General features: G+C 47.5%; 1 protein-coding gene across 16 annotated transcripts in view; it reads left to right on the top strand.

Annotated features, from left to right (window-relative positions):
• Fnbp1 (formin binding protein 1) overlaps nt 1-21850 on the top strand; it is a 124491-nt gene that overhangs the window by 77642 nt on the left and 24999 nt on the right. For 8 of the 16 annotated variants that reach the window (XM_041674168.1, XM_041674178.1, XM_041674174.1 and 5 more), the window contains 4 exons: nt 10502-10630; nt 14436-14582; nt 17082-17276; nt 18153-18335. In XM_041674168.1, the coding sequence (XP_041530102.1) occupies nt 10502-10630; nt 14436-14582; nt 17082-17276; nt 18153-18335 (654 nt within the window). The remainder of the gene's footprint in view (nt 1-10501; nt 10631-14435; nt 14583-17081; nt 17277-18152; nt 18336-21850) is intronic. The other 8 variants (XM_041674177.1, XM_041674176.1, XM_041674175.1 and 5 more) reach the window with 2 other exon arrangements.

Below are 21850 nucleotides of genomic sequence, written 5' to 3'. Positions count from 1 at the left end.
AGCAATGGATGTTCTCATGAGGATCCCAGTTAACAGAGAGGAGTTACGGACTGAGAACAGGAGTTGGCTGGATGTGGAACAGCAAACATTCCATGAGAATCACATGGCCTGTTAGTTTCATCATCTCTGTGACCAAATGCCTGGAAGAATCAGTAAAGGAAAGAAAGACTTTGCTCATGGTTCTAGAAGTTTCTCTCTGTCCTAGCAGGAAAGCATTATATCACAGAAGCCAGCAAAAAGAGGCAGTGCAAGAAAGACTCTTCTGAGACACACCTGCAGTGATCTGCTTCCTCTAGCCAGGCTTCACCCTACACATGCAGCCCACCCTCTCCCAGGAGTCTACTCAAAGCTGAGTCTACGGGAAGCTTAATCCACTGACTCTGTCAGAGCCCTCACAGACTCACCCAGGGGTGCTCCACTGACCTCATGGGTGTTTCTCAGTCCAATCAAGTTCATATTCAAGACTGACCTTGAAACCCAGGCATGGGGTGTGATACCTTGTGTTAATACTCCTAGCACTGGAGAGGCTGAGGCAGGAGGATTGTGAGTATGAGGCCGATGTGTGTTCCATAATGAGTTGGAAGTCAGCAAGGGTTACATAGATTCTCAAAAACAACGACAGGTAAAATTTACAAAAAAAAAAAAAAAAAAGTGAGTTCGAGGCCAGCCTGATCTACAAGAGCTAGTTCCAGGACAGGAACCAAAAATCTACGGAGAAACCCTGTCACGAAAGATTGAAAAAAAAGAAAAAAAGAGCCAGGTGGTGGTGCACACCTTTAATTCCAGCACTTGGAAGGCAGAGGCAGGCGGATCTCTGGGAGTTTCAGTTTGAGACCAGCCTGGTCTACAAAGTAAGTTCCAGGACAGCCAGGGCTGTTACACAAAGAAACCCTGTCTTGGAAAAAAAAAAAAAAAAAATATATATATATATATATATATATATAATATGTAAATAAACAAAAGAGCTTCAAAATTTGCTTATCTTTCAGTCTCTGGAATTGATGGTTCGGGGACTCGTGCTACATGTGTGTGCAGCTCCTCGTGGTGTTGCACGGGCCTGTGTGTTTTCATACATTCATTATCATTGTCTTATTACTATTATTGTGAGGAGGCGACACGGTGACATGAAGAGTCACTTCTCTCCTTCCGCCAAGCTCCGTTCACAGGTCATGCGTGGAAGGAGCCTTTCCGTGCTCAGCCCTCTCTCTGGCCCCATTGTTTTCCTTGTCTCAGTATCTGAACTTTTGTGTAACTTTTATTTAATTAATTAAGTATGCATTGGTGTTTTGCCTGCATGTGTGTCTGTATGAGAGTATCCCTGGGATTACAGACAAGTGTGAGCTGCCTTGTGGGTGCTGAGAATCAAACCCAGGCCCCCTGGAAGAGCAGTCAGCGCTCTTAACCATTAAGCCGTCTCTCCAACCTCATAATCTTAATTATTCTACTAGCTCATTTATTGAGTTTTTAAGCTTCTGCAACTACTTTTTCCATTTCTAGAAGTTTCACTGGCACCTTCTTCAGACCTCCACTGATAACATATTGTTGTGACTTCTCTTCCTTTTTCTTTTCATTTTTTTTCTTTTGCTTTTTGCATCTTCTTGTTTTATATTTCTTTTAGACATTCTGATAGTCCAGGTTCTTGGAATCACTGTTCTTCTCTGTGGTATTGAGTCTTGTGGTGGCCTGTTCTCTGGTACCTTTATAATCTTTCTAGAATGAATGTCTTTGACAGTGATTGCTTCTCCTCTGGAGAAGTAGGACTGTGGAAATGCCACCTTAGCAAGAATATATGTATGCAGAATTTTCTGTCCCTCCAGCCAGTTCCCACACAGAGACTTATTATTAATTATAAATGCTCAGCCAATAGCTTAGGCTTAGTACTAACTAGCTCTTACAACTTAAATTAACCATATATCTTATCTATGTTCTACCATGTGACTCAGCACCTTCCCCAACATGGCATGTTCATCTTGCTTCTCCCTGAGTCTCCTGGAGACGCTGCCCTTCTTTATCTCAGCTCTCTCCCTGTCCGTAAAACCCACCTAACCTCTTTCTGCCTAGCTATTGGCCATTTAGTTCTTTATTAAACCAATGAGAGCAACACATCTTCCCAGTGTACAGAAAGATTATTCCACACGGGTATATATTGCTTCTGCCAGGCAACTTTTATTTATTTATTTATTTATTTTGTATACAATATTCTGTCTGTGTGTATGTCTGCAGGCCAGAAGAGGGCACCAGACCCCATTACAGGTGGTTGTGAGCCACCATGTGGTTGCCGGGAATTGAACTCAGGACCTTTGGAAGAGCAGGCAATGCTCTTAACCACTGAGCCATCTCTCCAGCCCCGCCAGGCAACTTTTTATGCTAAGTTGTGGACTTGGGCATTCTTCTTCAAACTTATTTTTTATTTATAATTTTATGCATGTGTGTGAGCCTGAGTGTGCATGTGACATGCCCGAGGAAGCTAGAAACGGGTTTTGGATCCTCTTGGACTGAACTTACAGGCAGTGGTGAGCCACCATGTGGGTGCTGGGAACCAAACCTGGGGCCTCTGGAAAAGCAGTAAGTGCTCCTAACCACTGAGCCACCTCAGGCTTGGCATTTTTACCTTCCATGGACAAGCTTAGGGGGTTATTAGCAGACACTCTTCCCTATCTCCCCTATAGCCTGAGGTCTGTACGAGTTTCTTGGACATTTCTCTGGTCGATAGACTCTTGTGAGGTACTGTGCAGCTTAGAAAAAGCAGACAGACCTAAGCAGATCACAGTGGATGAGCCTGTGGTCTCACGCTGCGGCCTTACTGCTGGCTCGACTGATAACATATGTAAGGCTTTCAGCATTAAACTGTTGTCTTGAGACGCTCACTCCGTAGCCCTGGCTGGCCTAGTACTCACTGTGTAGCCCAGAATGGCTTTAAACTTGGGATCCCCCGGTCTCAGCCTTCTGAGCACTCGGCCTACAGGGTTGTGCTACCACCAGCTGAGTATCAAGCTTTCTTCATTAGAGGTTTGCTGTGACCTGGACAGTAGCGGTCAATGGCTGCCCCAGGCAGTTCAGATTAACTTCAGAAATGAAGCAAAGGGCAGGGGAGATGGCTCAATTGGTAGCAAGCAGCAAGACCAGAGTTCAACCCCATAACCATATTTGTTTGTTAAAATAAAAAAGCTGAGTGTGGTAGCATGCTTTTATAATCCCAGCCCCGGGGAGGGAGGGCTGGTCGGATGGTCCCTAGGGCTTGCTGGTCAGGCAGACTAGCCTAACTGATGAGACCTTCGATAAGAAAGGTCTCATCAGTGGCTAGTGCCCGAGGAACACTCTGTCCTCCGCTCTCAAGTGCACACCCATGCACCTGTATTCCCTCCCACGCGTGTGCATGCACATACACTGAAAACAAGGGAAGTATGATGCTCTTCTGTGTGTAACAGGACTGTGTTCCTCTTCTAAAGCTACATTCACAAGTGATTGTCTCTACAGTAACCCTGAGGAACAATGCAGCATTATGTTAACCCTGCTGGCAGAGACTGGCAAAGCCCTAGACCTTCACCGTTAGCCAGGGCGTCCGTAGCCATGGGTGTCAGAACCCTGGGTGGAGCTGCTTGTTGAGAGCAGGTAGAGGAATGATGATGCACAACTTTGATCCCAGCACTCGGGAGGCAGAGGCTGGCACTGTCTGCATTTGAGGCCAGCTTGGTTTCCAGGGAGAGTTCCCGGCCAGCCAGGGCTACACAGTGAGACTTCGGCGTCAAGCATCCACAATGAAACCCTACAGTCCACAGCAATGTCAATGTCTGAGGAACCAGGAAGCCCGGTCCCTCTTCGTCTCAATGTGAGCTCCGACCAGGTTTATTTCTGCAGCCTCCTCTCTGGACACGGGATGGACCCGTCCACATGGCCTGCTGCCCACTCAACAGAAGTTGCTTTTCCCCTTGAGTTAACAGATATTTTGAATTCTACTTCTGGTAACTGGGGTGTAAGGCAACAGAAAGCCTTTTCTTAGCCCTGTTTAGCAAGTGAATGGCCACCGGATGGAGAGCCCGCTCTCATTTGTTATCTTTCAGTTTAGGGTTTGTTTTTTCTTTTCTTTTCTTTCTTTCTCCTTCTGTTTCAATGACTGTGCACCAGAGTAACCCGCAACCCCAGGGCTGGAACACTTTAAGACTGGGGGAGGAAGAAAAAAAAAAAACCTTCAGGAAATTGCTGGAATAGTTCAGACATATTTCTTTGGTTAACTTATTTTGAAGTTTTTCTGTTTTGTATTTTCACTGCCTTTATAATTTACCCCAGACAGGCTGAGTTGTTTTGGCAAGCCCTCGGCCTGGAAGTTTCCAGCAATGGCTCCCAGCGCTATGACTGTGTAGAAACTGTCAAATACGCTCTTAGTTTTGAAGTTGAAAATGGATTCTAGATCGACCCTTTGTTGGAAAAGATCAACAATACCACTGACATCACAACATGGCAGGACAAAGACTGGCTTCAGCTCTTTTGTCCCCACCCCCCCCCCCCTTTTCCCTGTCCGCTTCGCAGAGCCCACGCTCCGAGGCAAGCCAGGCCTCTCCGGTCTCCTGTTGTCCAGCACTCAGTGTTAGAACCGGCATCACTTACTCATGGAGACAAAAGTAGACGTCCCTTGATAATGCAATTAGGCTATACATACTGATCCATGCTGGTGGTACAGCTTTTAACCAACATATACGAGGTCCTAGGTTCGATCCCCAGTTGAGGGTGCACACACTATACTTTAGACGCTGGAGAGATGGCTCAGTGGTTAAGGACACTTGCTGTTCTTGCAGAGAACCCAAGTTCATTTCCTGGCATCCACATCAGGAGGCTTCACAACCGCCTGTAACTCCAGCTCCAGGGGCTCAGACGCCCTCTTCTGTCTCCACAGACAGCGCTCTCTCTCTCTCTCTCTCTCTCTCTCTCTCTCTCTTTCTCTCTCTCTCTCTCTCACACACACACACACACACTTAAAAATAAATCTTAAAAACATACAGTTTTGAAGCCTTTAAAACATTATATAAAATTTTCATTTCTTTTCATTAAATATTATTTTCATCATTATTAGTATTGTTCTTGTTATTTTGAGGCAAGGTTTCCCCATGCAGCTGTGGTTGGCCTGAAACTCACTGTGTAGACTAAGCTGGCCTCGAACTCACAGAGATCCTCTTGCTTCTGCTTCCTGCGTGCAGGAAGGTGTGTGCCACCATACCGGACCTACATTATTATTTTTTAGCCAGTTTGTAATATGTCCATCAAGGGTGAACAATCAAAACACTGGGCATTGGGTTCCATTTATCTGTTTATTGGCGTGAGGACTGAACCTAATGCCTTGTGCGTGCTAGGCAGGCATTGAGTCACATCCCAGCCCCACTTCCGAGTTATCATTTCAAATTATTAGCTGGTGAACAGTGCCAATGCACTCGTTAGCTCTTTAATTTCCTTTTTGTCTGTTTGTATTTGTCGTTTGTTTGTTTGTTGAGACAAAGTCTCACTCAGCCTCCCAAATGCTGGGATGACAGGTGTTCATCACTTTATGCGTGGTTTGCAGGATACCTCTTAGGAACCTTTAAAAATTTTCAGGTCTCGAAATTCCAGGTCATCCTCAGCCACACAAGGAACTGAAGGCCAGCCTAGGCTTCCAGGGAGCTTACTTGAAAAATGAAAGATAAATAAATGAGCAAACACATCCAGTCAGGCGGTGGTAGTGCACACCTTTAATCCCAGCACTTGGAGACAGAGGCAGGCGGATCTCTGTGAGTTCGAGGCCAGCCTGGTCTACAGAGTGAGTGCAAGAGCAGGCTCCAAAGCTACACAGAGAAACCCTGTCTCAATAAATCAAAATAAATAAGTAAATAAATAATAAATAAATAAAATGGCTTCACTAGGATGTGTTCACAGATGTAAAGTTGCTTGCGGGCTGGAAGCTGGGCTAGTCATTCTGGCCAGCCCCGACACATTGGCAAGTCTAGAGAAGTCTCACGTTATTGGTTAGAGTTTCCTGGGTTCCTCTGTGGGTTTGCATCTTCTGATGTAAAAGTGGCTAGAAAATAGGTAATACCATGGGGTTTTTTTGTTTTGTTTTGTTTTGTTTGCTTATTTGTTTGGTTTGGGTTTTTGGAGACAGAGTTTCTCTGTAGCTTTGGAGCCTGTCCTGGCACTCACTCTGTAGACCAGGCTGGCCTCAAACTCATAGAGTTCTACCTGTTTCTGCCTCCAAGTGCTGGGATTAAAGGTGTGCGCCACCACCTTCTGCCTCCCATGCTATGTTATTACTATCCCATTACACTATTGCTATCTGGTGGCCTGTATGTCCTGTTCTCTTCAGGCAGGCTCTCAGTGGTGGAGAGGGGGCTGGGTGTAGGGGTGGGGTCTGGCAGGCAGGCAGGCTCTCGGCGGGGGAGGGGGTGGTTGAGCAGAAATGTTCTACTTTATAAACTACACAAACTGTAAGTCTGATGTTGGACATGGTGACTGTATTCCCAACACTCAGGAAACCCAGCCTGGAGGATTGCATGAATTTGAGGCCAGTCTGGGCTACATAGACAGTTCCAGGCTAGCTTAAATTATAATATGAAACCCTATCTCAACAAAACAAAACAGATAAAAACAAAACCTGTAAAGTTAAATTATTTTAAGCAAACAGATTTTTTTTCTTGTTACTTTGATCATCCCAAGAGAAAGAACGCAGGGTGGAGAAAGGCTAACTAACCCCGACTGTTAAATTCCTGAGTTTACCTTTCTCTTGGCACAAAGAGTTCAAGGTGGGACCAGAATCCAGAGGCCCTGCTGGGTTCCCTCAGTGCCTACCCTGCAGCAGCGAGATCAAGCCCATCTGCCAGTCCCAGGAGCTAGGACAGGCTGCAGGGCATTGCAGAGTCTTAGAAGCCCGTATGGATGCACCGTGGTGCCCTCACTGAGGAGGGGGAATGAGTTCAAGGCCAGCCTGGTCTACTTAGTAAAACCCTGCCTTAAAAGCAACCTAATAGTATTAAATCTCACCACTCACGTGCTAATCTGTTAGTATCTCAAAAGCCATTCAAAATGAGTTTCTCAGTACACCCTGCCTTCTTGGCCAATGATGGAGGAGGGCACGGGGCCCACACTGTCATTTTCTCCTTCATGTTCTGAACCCTAAGCAAAGAAATTCACGTTGAATTAACCAGGTGGTAGCCACTCCCTTCGAACAATATGAGATGAGCTGACCAAATGGAGGACAGCCACCTTGTCCTTAGCATGTTGGAGCACGGGGCTGCATGCACTTTCCCACTACCAATGGCCCTGGAACCCTTTAAACCAAAGGATCTACTGCCCCACAGAAGCCAGTGTGGACACAGTAAGAAGTGAACGCATAGGGGTCTGGACAGACAGCTCCGTGGTTAGGAGCACCAGCTGCTTTTGCCGAGGACCCAGGTTCAGTTAGTTCCCAGCAGCAGCGTGGCAGCTGACAACTGCCTGTGACTCCAGAGGACCTGGCGACTTTCTGACCCACAGACATAACTAATAGACATGCGCACAGCCACACAGGTGGGCTAAAACACATGCCCATTAAGTTATAAAAAAAAGATATTTACCAATTTTTTTTTTATTAAAAAACTGAAGCGACGGCCAGTTGGTGGTGATGCGTGCCTTTAATTCCAGCACTCTGGAGGCAGAGACAGGTGGATTTCTGAGTTCAAGGCCAGCCTGTTCTATCCAGGACAGTCAGGAGTGTTACACAGAGAAATCCTGTCTCAATCAAAAGTGAAGCCGTGCACGGCAGGGTCCACACCTGGGCTGGGCCCATTTGGGTTTGCTTGGGGAGATTCCTCGGGGTTTCTCAAAGGAATTATGAAGGATGTTCTGACAACATCCAGATGAGACTCATTCAGGCGTGTCCATGACTTACATCCTTGGGCATTGTGGGCCTTTGAATTGTGTAGATCTTTACTTTCTGAAACTCTGGTTCATTCTCACACACACCACATACCACATACTCATACATCACATACATGCAAACACACACTCACACACATACACACCACTTACCACATACCCATACATCACATACATGCAAACACACACTCACACACACACATACACACCACTTACCACATACCCATACATCACATACATGCGCGCGCACACACACATACACCACACTACACTATATACCACACACACACGGAACCCCTCTGTGTGTCCTTGAACTACAGTGATATTATTTGTAAGGTATTCTTAGAAGCTTTAAATGACTAGCCAGTGGTGTTGGTGGGTAGGAGGGGAAATTTGGGCCTCTGAGAAAACCGTGGCCTTTCTTTTTCTTTTCTTTAAGTTTTAGGTTTTAGTTTTTTTGAGACGGGGACTGTCTATTTAGTCCTGACTTTCCTGGAGCTTGCGATGTAGGCCAGGCTGACCTGGGATTAAAGGTGTGTGTGTGTCACCAAGCCCCGCTTACCTGGGGCTATTTTCACACAAGTTTACCAAGAGGTGAGAAGCCCACTGCCTGCCTTAGGTGGCAGGAGATGCTTGTCTTGAGACTTCCCTTCAGTTGCTGCGGGTTTCCTGTCTGCTTCCTCGTGGACCGCCTTGCCGTTCACACCTGGGGCTCTGAGCTGTTCTATCATCACAGCTGCCCCGGGAAGGACACCAGAACTGTTAGGCGTTAATAAGCTCCAAAAGCAATTACATGGCTGGACTGAAACATTATGAGGAGGCGCTGAGGGAAGAGGGGTCCAGCAGCTTGCCTCAGACACGGGATGGGGGGTATAGGGGAGGGGTGCTGAGGGGGGAACCACAGCTCTTAGCAGTTAAATTGCCATGAGTGAATTTATCTTCTGGGTGTGTTTGTGTGTGCATGTGTGTGTGCGTGTACATGTATACGTGTTTGGACATTCACACATACATATTCTGCCAAAAGATATTCCATCTGTTTTAAGACCATTTCTCTGAAATAAACAGGCAACTATTTTATCTTACAGTTATGTTCTGTGTGGAGTGGGATTCCCTCCCCTCGCCTCTCCTCCCTTCCCCTCCCACCCCTTTCCCTCCCCTCCACTCCTTTCCTTTCCCTCCTCTCCACTCTGAGACTTTCCAAGGAAGGTCTCTGAATGAAGCAGAGTTATTTTAGAAGTTTTAGTCTACATGGGAACCCCCTTTAAAATGTTCACGGCAGTGGTAACTGAGGCGTTGGAAGCCTTGGCAGATGGAAGACAGGCAGGGGCACGGCTGTTTTCACAGATCACTGCTGTCTGCTATGAGGGGGCGGATTTTTGGAGGTAGCAAGGGATGAATGTCACAGGGACTTGGTTAGTGCACTTGGTGGGGGACTGTCAGAGCGGAAGGAAGAGCATATGGCCAGGACATGAGCTGCCAGGCTGCCAGCGGAGGGGGAGAATGTGGTGGCTAAAACACAGCCTGGCTAGCTGAGAGGAGTCCATACCTTACAGAATCACAGAGCCCCAGGTAATAAGGAAACGCCTGGGAATACTGGGTGATGCTTGTTCATGAGCAGGGAAGGAAATAAAGGAAGACACCGGGTACCGTCCCCTTGGCCTCGCCAACAAGAGCGAAATGTGTGGAGGAGCTGGGACTCAGGCTAAGGCCACCCGGTCAGAAGCCAGGGAGAAACTCTGAGAATGAAAACCCACCTGAGGGGGCTGGAGAGATGAGCTGGGCTGTGGGTCTGATACCCCAAAACTGACTCTAAAGAGCACTGGCTGCTCGTTTAGAGGACCCAGGTCCGATTCACAGCACCCACATCGTGGCTCACAGCCATCTATGACTCCAGCTCCAGAGATCCAGTGTCTCTGACCTCCTTGGACGCCAGCCCACATATAGGGCATAGATATACATGCAGACTAGACAGCCATATATGTTTAAAAGAGAACTTTACCTGAGGGCCCTGAGATGACTTAGTGGGTAAGGGTGTTTGCTACCAAGCCTGATGACGTGAGTGTGATATAATCCACATGGTGAAAGGAGAGAACCAAGTTCTCCGACCTCCACATGTGTGCCATGCCATATGTACATATATATATATACATGATACACACACACACACTCATCTACAAAATGAATAAATGTTAAAAATCAGGAGGCATCTGTACTGGACTGTCTTTGGGGTACTGACAGGATATGTCTTCAGCTGCAGCCACTAAGGGAACCAATGTTGTAATTTAAAAAACAAAAGCAGCCTGAAAGAGAAAGATGCAATGCAGACAGAGCTCACGTGGAGGGTTTTTGCTTTGTTTTTGTTTTTCGAGACAGGGTTTCTCTGTAGCTTTGGAGCCTGTCCTGGAACTAGCTCTGTAGACCAGGCTGGCCTCGAACTCACAGAGATCCTCCTGCCTCTGCCTCCCAAGTGCTGGGATTAAAGATGTGTGCCACCATGCCTAGCCTAAGAAGTCATTTTCCAATGCACTTGCTACTGTGAACTGTGTGAAGTGGCCTGGGCCCTGGTGTGCCATTGTAGGCTTTTGTTTATTCTGTGTAAATCGGATGTTCTTGTTTTTGCCCCAAGGCGCGGCAGCAAGCTCAATTACGTCACCAAATGGCAGAGGACAGCAAAGCCGATTACTCCTCAATCCTGCAGAGATTCAACCAGGAGCAGTGGGAATACTACCACACCCACATTCCCAACATCTTCCAGGTAAGCACTCCACAGTTGCTTCTCAAGTGACAGGGCCTCGCTCTGCAGCCCAGGCTGGCCTGGAGGTCACTGTGTCTCTGCAGCTCAGGCTGGCCTGGAGGTCACTGTGTCTCTGCAGCTCAGGCTGGCCTGGAGGTCACTGCTTACCTAGGCTGACAGTCACCTGCCTGAGCCTCCTGAGTCCTGGCCTCAGGTGTGCACACCACACCTAGCTTCCCAAATGTCCACTTAGTCATTTACTGGGAGTGGGTGCACATATATGTGTGCGTGGAGGCCAGAGGTACACTTGGGTATCTGTGTGTCACATGAATGCCTAGTGCCCCTGGAGATCAGAAGAGGGCCTTGGGTCCCCTCAGACTGGAGTTCCAGATGATTGTGAGTGGACATGTGGGTGCTGGGAATCGAACCTAGGTCCTCTGCAAGAGCAGACAGTGCTCTTAAGTGCTGAACGACCTCTCCACTCTCCCACCCTTTTATGTGAGACTGGGTCTCTCAGTGACAGGCTGCAGAGATGGCTCTATAGTTAAAAACGCTTGCTGCTCTTGTACGAGATTGAAGTTTGGTTCCCAGAACCCACATTGCCTGCAACTCCAGTTCCAGGTGGTCCGCCATCCTCTTTTGGCCTCCATAGGCACCTCTGTGAACATCTGCACACACATGGTATATATAAACTCACACAGACATACACATAAAATTAATAAATAAGTTTTTTTTGAAGATTTACTTACGTATTTTGTGTATACGAGTGCTCTATCTGCAGGCACACCTGCCCACCAGAAGAGGGTATCTGATCTCACTACAGATGGTTGAGAGCCACCATGTGGTTGCTGGGAGTTGAACTCAGGACCTCTGAAAGAACAGCCAGTGCTCTTAACCTCTGAGCCATCTCTCCAGCAAATGCATTAGAATATGCTGGCTGGCCAGCAAGCCCATGGAGTCTCCTGGTTTTATTTCCCCAGCACAGGGCTTACAGGTTCACTCCATCACACTCAGCTTTTTATATGGGTTCTGGGGATCAAACTCGGGTCCTCATGCTTGTGCAGCAAGCCCCTTACCTAGTGAACCACCCCCCAGCCCCCACTGAGCTCTTTCCCATGGCATGTAGATCAAGCAATGGCCAGCAATAAGAATGAAGCATATTGCTAACTTGGGGTTCATCGGGTGCCTGTGTAGACGTCCTGGGTCTTCACTGTGCCTGCGTTTTTTTGCAGGGGTTGCTATCTTACGACAATGCCTCTTAGAAGACGGCTTCCTTTTTAAAGGACACTTGGCTGCAAGAAATACCAGCTTAGCTTTAGGAGACAAAGCGGCAGTCAGAGCTGTGCGATTCGAACAAACAAGCATTGTTTCTTTTGAATTGTTCTTTTTTTAAGACTCTCTCTGTGTGTGCACACATTATTTATTTATTATTTATTTATTTATTTGAGACAGAGTCTCACTATGGACCTCTGGCTGCCCTGGAACTCACTCTGTAGACCAGGCTGGTCTTGAACTTAGAGATCCACCTGCCTGTCTCCTGAGTGCTGGGATTAAAGGCGTGCACCACCATACCCAGCCACTTAGTTTTTGGAAGCAGATTCTCTCTGCTGATCTGGAGCTTCCCGTGTGGCTGGGCTGGCCAGCAGCCCGCTCTAGAGATCATTTTTCTGTCTCTACAGCGATGGTCTCACTATTGTACACCACCCCACCCAACCCTGGCAGTTTTACATGATTAGAGGAGGTTAGATTCAGGTCCTTGATTGTGTGGCAAACACATTACCAACTGAGCCATATCCCCAAACACCTGGATCATTTCTTTGACTGCCTTAAGTGGTCAAAAATGATATGAAAGATATGCATGATAGATGCAGCTCTCTATAGAACCCTGGTTTGTCACGCCTATGCTGACCTTCCTTCCCCAACATGACAGGCAGTAAAAATACATGCATGCATGCATACATACATACATACAGACCTATATTCCTGTTTGGAGAATTTTGCCTGGTTTTTGAGACAGAGTCTTGCTATGTAGCTCAGGCTGCCCTTAAACTAGTAATCCTCCTGCCTTAGCCTCTAGAATCCTAGGGTTACAGTTGTGTTTACACCATGCCTGGCTCCCCACTTGGGGAACCATTTATGATTTGAGTTTCAAATGTGGAAAAGCCAAGGCAACTGATTGAAGCAACTCCCCTAGTTGGATCTGATTGGTTCTCATTTCCCCGTGCCACCAATGAGCCTCAGAGGACAGAGCACTGGTTCTAGCTCAGCCTGGGTTGCATTGAGATGGTTACCAAAATGTTTTTGTAAAAGAGCATGGGGGGTCGTGAGTTGCTGAGGCTGTTTATAATAAAGCTGGGTGTGGGGTATGCACTCTAATGAAACCCTAGCACTTGGGAAGTAGAGGCAAGAGGTCAGAAGGCAAAGCCAGCCTAGGCTGCATGAAACCCTGCCTCAAAACAACAAAATAATCAATAATGTCATAAAGCCCCTGTGGTGGGGTCTATAGTCACTGTCATTGTCACTGGGGTAAATTCGCACAAGGCCAGATTTAGGATGGAAGGGTTTATCGGCTCATAGCTGAGCGTACAGAGCATGGTGGCGGGGACATCATGACAGAGGGAAGAGGCCGGTCACATGGAAAGCGAGGGATGATGGATGTTAGTGCTCAGCTCACTTGAATTTCCTATATATTTATTTTATATGTGTAAGTGCAGCGCCTGCACTACTGGACGATTCGCGAGCTGGGAACTAAGCTGGAGACTTAAAGATGCACAGACAGACAGACAGAGACACGGGTCATCCTTGATACAAGCGTGCCAAGTTTATTGTGCTCCAGGGAAGGTTATATGGGAATCCTTAACTGATAGCCATGTCCCAGCTCTTGGGATCTTTCAGCTGCAGGCCTCACCAGAACCTGCTCCCCTGCCGTCAGGGTCTTGTGCTCAGAGCAGCTGCAGGCACAGGTGTTTTGCTCAGTTCACTCCAGCAGGCAAAGGGTCTGAGGCAGGCAAAGAAAGTCAAGGGAGCAGGGGTCTGCAGCCCCCAACATGTAAATGTTTTGTCTATATGCGTGTCTGCACACCACATGTGCAGTTCCTGTGGGAGCCAGAAGAGAGCTTTGAGTCCCCTGGGACTAGGGTTACAGAGGGTTGTGAGTCCCCATTGGATGCTGGGAATCAAACTCAGGTCCTCTGAAAGGGCAACCAGTGCTCTTAACCCCTGAACCATCTCTCTGGTCCCCTCTCCTTATCTGTAAAAAAGTTGTTTTGCACTTGATTTGCTTGCTCTGTGGTTCTGGTGGGTTAGGTGCTTGTACCACAGTGCACGCAGTGGCCAGAGAACATTCTGTTTTCTCCTTGCTAAGCAAGTTCCAGGGTTTGAATTTGGGTTATCGAGCTTGGAGACAAGAACCTAGGCCTGCTAAGGTATCTTAAGGATCTGATTTTCTTTCCAGTCTAGAACTCCAAGCACAATGAATTATAGTTATACCCATGTGGAGTGGGGAGTGTCATCTCACATCAATTAAACTATTTAAGAAAATTCTTCATAAACAGACACGCCCATATTCAGTGATTGTGGGTCCTGCCAATTAAAATCGATGTTACACATCACAGGAGTCCTGCTGCAATTGCAGTGCGGTTGTTCGAAGGGCTGACTATGCATCCCAGCCGTTCACTGAGCACAGCACAGCCGGTCTATGACGGTACACTAAACCCGGTTATTCGGACTCCAGTCTGTTCCCCTCGGTATTTGCAGAGTCACAACATCACCCCCAAACAACTTCCCCGATTAGTAGACCATTTTAGACACGCTCCAATTTCTGCAGAAAATTCAAGAGATGGAAGAAAGGCGGATTGTGCGCATCGGAGAGTCCATGAAGACGTACGCGGAGGTGGATCGGCAGGTGATACCCATCATCGGGAAATGCCTGGACGGGATAGTGAAGGCGGCCGAGTCTATCGACCAGAAAAATGTAAGTGTAGTCACTAGGCTTCTCATAGTTCCATCACCTCTCTCCTTGTCCCTCCAACACCACCTCAGGCATTGACCCTGGGGCAAGGAGCTGCAATGTGGTCACTATACTTTTGCACCTGAAAGCCCTCTTTGAGCCCTCAGTGTTTGGATTTAGTTCCCCGGTCCTTTTGTGCAAAACACTCAGGGTTGTCACTGAATTAAATGGATTTCTTTCTTTTTTTATTGAAAGAAAAAAAAAAAAGAAATTCCCGCCTCCTCCCAGCCTCCCACTTCCCTCCCCCTCCTCACACTCCTCTCCCCCTCCCCCCACTCCTCTCCCCCTCCCTCTCCAGTTCGAAGAGCAGTCAGGGTTCCATGCCCTGTGGAAAGTCCAAGGTCCTCCCCCCTCCGTCCATGTCTAGGAAGGTGAACATCCATACTGGCTAGGCTCCCACAAAGCCAGAACATGAAGTAGGATCAAAACCCAGTGCCATTGTCTTTGGCTTCTCATCAGCCCTCATTGTCCACCATGTTCAAAGAGTCCGGTTTTATCCCATGCTTTTTCAGTCACAGTCCAGCTGGCCTTGGTGAGCTTTCAATAGATCAGCCCCACTGTATCGGTGGGTGCACCCCTCGTGGTCCTGACTTCCTTGCTCATGTTCTCCCTCCTTCTGCTCCTCATTGGGACCTTAGGAGCTCAGTCCGATGCTCCAGTGTGGGTCTCTATCTCCATCCATCGCCAGATGAAATGGATTTCTGGAAAAAGACAAAGCTCGTTAGGGCACCAGCAGCCCAGCTGCTTGCTGAGTGTGCAATGTTTGTCACTAGATGCTGGTAGCATCCCCTCACTGGGACAGTTAGTGCTTTATGATGTTTTACTTTTGTTTTGGGGGGGAAATCCTGCTACCCAGCTCCCAAATAAATCGCACATGGAGGCTTATTCTTACTTATGAGTGTCCAGTCTTAGCTTGGGTTGTTTCTAGCCAACTGTTTGTTTCGTTTTTTTGTTTTTGTTTTTGTTTTTTTTTTTTTTTGGTTTTTCGAGACAGGGTTTCTCTGTGGTTTTGGAGCCTGTCCTGGAACTAGCTCTTGTAGACCAGGCTGGTCTCGAACTCACAGAGATCCACCTGCCTCTGCCTCCCGAGTGCTGGGATTAAAGGCGTGTGCCACCACCGCCCGGCTGTTTCATTTTTTGAGACAGGGTTTCTCTGTAGCTTTGGAGCCTGTCCTGACACTCGCGTTGTAAACCAGGCTGGCCTTGAACTCACAGAGATCCACCTGCCTCTGCTTCTCAAGTGCTGGGATTAAAGGTGTGCACCATCACCGCCCGGCTAGCCAACTGCTCTTAAATTAACTCATCTACCTTTTCCCTCTGGGCTTTTGTCTTTATTTCTTTTTTTTTTAATATTTATTTATTTATTATGTATACAATATTCTGTCTGTATGCCTGAAGGCCAGAAGAGGGCGCCAGACCTCTTTACAGATGGTTGTGAGCCACCATGTGGTTGCTGGGAATTGAACTCAGGACCTTTGGAAGAGCAGGCAATGCTCTTAACCACTGAGCCATCTCTCCAGCCCCCTTGTCTTTATTTCTGTATACCTTTATTTCTTACTCCATGACTGGCTGAGTGGCTGACCCCTGATGTCCTCCTTTCTTCTCTTCATTCCTTCTTTCTCCTCCTATTTATCCTCTCTGCCTGCCAGCCCCGCCTCTCCTTGCCTCTGCCTCACTATTGGCTGTTCAGTGCTTTCTTAGACCATCAGGTGTTTTAGACAGGCAAAGAATCACAGCTTCACAGAGTTAAACAAATGCAGCGTAAACAAAAGTCACATACCTGAAAATAGTATTCCCCAGCAGGTCAATATCACTTTCAGATGTTGCCGAAAGTCCCTTGGGCCAAACAGTGCTTCGTTTAAAGTCCCTGCTCAGTTCCCCCTTTCCACTCTTTTATAACCTCTGTAGAGAGTTCTGTCAGTCTGGTGTGTGCAGCTGCTTCAGAATGCTTTAAATGGCAGCTGTTTGCGGGAGCGTCCCTGGCCACGGTGCTTTTGTGGCGCTGTTTTTGTGTGTAGAGTTGTGATTATGACTTTCCTTGCCTCCCACTGGAGACGTGTTAGCTTTCTGCCTTCTTCCCAGACCTCAGCCAAGTTTATGAGAAACAATTATCCATGCTCCAAAGTGAACAGCATCCTCCCTGCCTCCAGCTACATCCTACAGACAAGCTCCCTTACCTTGAGCTGGAAATGTTTTTGTCATTGGTTTTAGATCTCTCAAAAAAAAAAAAATTTACAAGTCTCGATCAAGCTTCTTTTAATCACTCTGTTTGAAGGCAGAGCATCATGGGAGGTTGATGGCGATGGGGAAAGCGCCTTTGGCTCTCGCCTGGGGGCACAGATTTATGAGTTTATCTAGTAACGGACACACTGCTGAGAGGGGGAAAACCCAGTATCAGCAGGGTTTTCTTGGATTGGCCTCTGCGCTCTGGTGTTGATTGGTTGTCCACGCGTATGATTGCAGGACTCACAGCTGGTCGTAGAAGCCTACAAGTCAGGGTTCGAGCCTCCTGGAGACATCGAATTCGAAGACTACACCCAGCCGATGAAACGCACGGTGTCAGAAAACAGCCTCTCCAGCTCAAAAGAAGGCAAGCCAGAGCTCAAGTTTGGCGGCAAGTCCAGAGGCAAGCTGTGGCCATTCATCAAGAAAAACAAGGTACTGGCCGTTCAGACCCTGAGCAGGCTGAGGCAACCAGGAGCAGAGGCTCAGAGTTTATCTTTTGGTCTTAATCAAGCTAAGCTCTCTCCGTCCAGAAAGCGAGAGAGAGCAGTTAGCGTGCTGCGTTCATTCCACGATGCAAACGATCTCTTTCTGGTGGTGGTGTCTTTGCCATGGCCTCTGTCTTATTACAGATGTGTTGTCACCTGGACGGGTCAGCCACACTAACATCACTGACCTCATAGCCCTTCACCCACCCCTCTGCCGGGAGCAAGGGGGATGCCCCATCTAATCAAGCTTGCCAGCCTGGGCTCGGTTTTGAATCCATGTTAACCTCTGTCTCCATGAACATTTTCCCATTTTCTTTCCGTAGCGTGGTATGTAGGTGCATGACAGCGTTAACCCGGTGACCTAAAACGGGATGGAGGTGGCATTACTGCATTAACCTTAGGTCAGACTGTGTCTGAGTTTCCCAGGACAGGACTGTCCCGTGGCTGTTTTTCAAAACCTCAATAATTTAGACCCTTTCCCCGCCCCTTCACCAAGCTGTGTTAGTTTAGGTGCGGAAATGTTTTACCCCTCTGGCTTAAACTGGTTTTGGAATGACTAACGAGAGCCTTAGCTTGCATGTGGCTGTCTGCATGAGCTTTGGGTCACAAGGTTCTGCTGTCCTGTCGCGTACTCACTGAGCCTCTCCTTCTTACCCCCTCTTCGTGGAACACATCCTCCATGATTTCTTTTGTACTGTGGCATCGATATTAATGGTTTGTGTTTTACTTGCTTTGGATCTTGAATATGATTTGATGCTTATTTCTGTTTTGTCTTCTCGTTTCTGATTTTTTTTTTCTGTCACCGCTCATCTCTCACGTGTAGCTTGTGTCCCTTTTAACATCCCCCCATCAGCCTCCCCCTCCTCCCCCTGCCTCTGCCTCACCCTCTGCTGTTCCCAACGGCCCCCAGTCTCCCAAGCAGCAAAAGGAACCCCTCTCCCACCGCTTCAACGAGTTCATGACCTCCAAACCCAAAATCCACTGCTTCCGGAGCCTAAAGCGTGGGGTAAGTTCCGCTCTGGAGTCCTGCGTCTCTCGCACTGTGTTGCATGTCTCATAAGTTACTTTGTTTTGTGAATGGCCCCAGTGTGTTTTTCTATAACATTTAGAGAGAGAGAAAGCTTGAGCCTAGGCTCCCAGAGAGCCACAGAGCAAAAGAATGGCAGAAAGAAAGGAAGGAACAAAGCAGAGCGGAGGGGTGGGAGGACAAGAAGGTCAGCAGGCCTGAGATTTTGTGCTCTAGTCCATGCTGGAAGCACCCCATACTTCCCCTTCAAGCCATTCGTTTCCTCCTTGATCTCACCAACTTTGATCAGGTCTCTGAAACTGACAGTGGAGACGATGAGGAAGTGGAAATGACTGGACAGTCAGAAAATACGTGCTGACTAATTCCAGACAGTGCAGCGCAGGCTCCGCTGTCCTAAGGAAGCCTCGTGGCAAAGAGGAAGGCAGCCAGGCACACTGGTTCCCTTGTGAAGTTCAGGGATGGTGATAAAGTATCTCTCAACCCGAAAGGGCTGAACTCTGCACAGGTCGAGCAGTCCAAATCCAAATTCAAACATCCAAAGTGTTTTGAACGCCATCATGACACCGTGAGAGGAAAATTCCACACCTGACCTCGTGTGGGGTGTTATGGTCATAACACAGCACCAGGCTGTGGGCATGGCCAGAGGTAGATGTTTCCCTGAGACCTGGGCTCCATCTCTGAAACACAGATACCAGAAGCATGTTCAAATTACATGTTCAAAAAACACACAGAAGCCAGGCAGAGGGAGTGCACACCTTTAATCGCAGCCCTTGGGAGGCAGAGGCAGGTGGATCTCTGAGTTTGAGGCCAGCTTGGTCTACAGAATGAGTTCCAGGACAGCCAGGACTGTTACACAGAGAAACCCTGTCTCAAAACACCGAAACCAAGACCAAAAAGAGTATATAAAACATGTGAGTTTCAAATTTAAATTTGGATCTCATTCCATCTACATAGATCTCCCCATAAAGTCTGAAGCATTTGTGGCCCTGAACATTCTTTCAAGAGTCACTAAACCTGCATCTCTTTGCAAAGGGACAGGCACAACAGTAGTGACATTTACCAAGGCCGCCCCCATTCTGTTCTGAGCTCTCTTTGCAGCAAAGTATGCAAAGAGAAGCCATGGAGCCAGAGAGTCTGCTCACACGGTCTGAGAGTCTGTGGCACCAGTGGGAAAAATTCTTAGAACACACTTGATGTTAAGACTCAGGTTTGAAATCAGGTGTGATGTTGCACACCCGTCCTCCGAGGATCAGAAGTTCAAAGTCATCCTTGGCTACATAACAGGTTCCAAGCTATCCTGGCCTATATGAGATTATGTTCAAAACAAACAAACAAACAAATAACAAGCCACCCAGTTTGCAGGATGAGATTGTGTGAGTAAATCACACCTAAAACCCTACAGGAATCAGGACAGTCATCCCACATAGATAGCAGCCTTGAACTCAGAGGCTTCTGCCTGCCTCTGCTGGGATTAAAGGCATGAGCAATCACTCCCAATTTGTGACACTTGTTTTTATGTGACATCTGCCTGCCTCTGCTGGAATTAAAGGTGTGAGCAGCCACTCCCAATTTGTGACACTTGTTTCTATGTGATGCCCAGAAGCTAAGTTACCCCTAGAGCTGAAGTTGGGTACCAGACCTTGGGCTGGTAAGCAGCATGATCTGGCAAAGACAGGCCCAGTGTTCCTCATGAATGGAAAGTGTTGTGTTTCCTGCTCCAACATCCACTGGCATAGGAAGAGATTCCTAACCTGAGCTAATCCGATGAGCATTTGTCTTCAGTCCATCTGCTGGTAAATTCCTGTGCTAAAAGACTTCATGTCATAGGCTCGGCCTCCTGGTCCATGGCTAAACTCAGCACTCCAGAGGCTGAGGCATGATTGCCACCAAACTAAGATCAGCCCGGGCTTCATAATGGGATCCCATTTCAGAAGAACAGAAATCTGCTGGGGATAGAGTGCTTGCCTGGCATGCAACCCCGGCACACCATAAAACATGATACGGTGGTGAGTGCCGCTAAGATCGGAAGTTCAAAGGTCATCCTTGGCTGCGGAGCAAGTTTGAGGCCAGTGTAGGGTATGTGGGATCCTGTCTCAAAAATAAAATAATAATGGCTCAGCAACTAAAAGTGCTTGGAGCTGAGTCCTGACAACCTGAGTTCAGTCCCTAGGACAGAAGCAGTGAAAGGGGAGAACCCAGTCCCCAAAGCTGCCCACTGCCCTCCACGTGCACACAATAAATAAATAAATAAAATAGATGAGGAAATAAAAAAAATAGTAGGGTCCAAACATCAAGGTTGAAGGAAGGAAGGATGCATTTGAAAGAATTATTTTTGCTTTAAGCAACTTAGTATATCAAGTTAAAGCTCAGAAGTTTGGGCTGGTGCAGTGGTTCACCCTAACAACCTCCCTGGTGGAAGGAGAGAACCAGCTCCTACAAGTTGTCCTCTGACCTCCACGTTCACGCCTTGGTACTCGCATGCGCACATATACACTGCATAAATAAATGTGATCATTTTTTTATTATCAAATTTAATTTCCTAAAACTGTCAGGAGAGCCACTGTCAGCAGGCAGAGTAGCTTCAGAAGTGGGCTATAGATCGTGCTGAGCTCTGTTGTTGGGACTGGCTGAGCAATCGGCAGCTTCTTGGCTTGATTTTTGCGGGCTTTTAGAACTCCACTCTTCATCAGAGAATGTCCATGGATGTAACCAGGGTGAGCCGGGCTCAGAGTCAGTTCCATCGTGTTACCACACAGTCACTCGTGTTTATGAACATCTGCATCTGTCTGTCAGACGCTCATGGAGAAATGTGTCAGGTGTTCTCACAGCCATCATCTGTTTGCACCTCTGGTCCTGATGCTGCATCACACGGTCTACCGCTCATCCACGGTCTCTGTGTCTGTGTTCAGGGTGTCCACTGAGTGTGTAGGCAGAGAATGCCTGCGTTCAATTAGTACAAGAAAAAATGGTTTAAGTCTGATTTAAAGGAAGTTTTTTTAAAAAAAAATCAGCAAAATGAATTTTATTTCTTACTCCTCAAATCTATGCTTAGCAAATTCCTTTTAATGGAAACGTTCCGGGATGGTAAGTGCCTTCTCCCAGTGACAAGCGGCCTGCTAGAAGCTTCGACACTGAGGGGCATGAAGAATAGTTGTGCCTCCATCACTTGTGATGAGCCCTTAGGGTCGGAGCTGATGCTTCTTCTTACGGGAGAGGGCGGGAAGGGAGGAAGGAAAGGGGGAACATTAAGCCTTTGAAAACATCACAAACCAAAGTCTGGGGAATTAGACCAGGTTATTCAGCAGCGTCTGTGTGGGAGGCGCTGGGTCCATGATGAGTGGGAATGGAGTCCTTGCTTCCATTTTGCTTTCTCTTGCCCTGGAACTTGAGAGGGCCACTCCTGAGCAGAGGCGCTCAAGGGAGGATTCCGGGAGAATAACTGTAACCGTGGTGTATCTTGTTTTGTTTTGATCAGGTGTTTGTTTGTTTGTCTT

Source organism: Microtus oregoni, unplaced genomic scaffold, assembly GCF_018167655.1.
Source record: "Microtus oregoni isolate MIOR12 unplaced genomic scaffold, Mior012 000025F_ref0000491, whole genome shotgun sequence".
Taxonomy (NCBI): domain Eukaryota; kingdom Metazoa; phylum Chordata; class Mammalia; order Rodentia; family Cricetidae; genus Microtus; species Microtus oregoni.
This window is presented reverse-complemented; position numbering and strand designations above follow the sequence as displayed.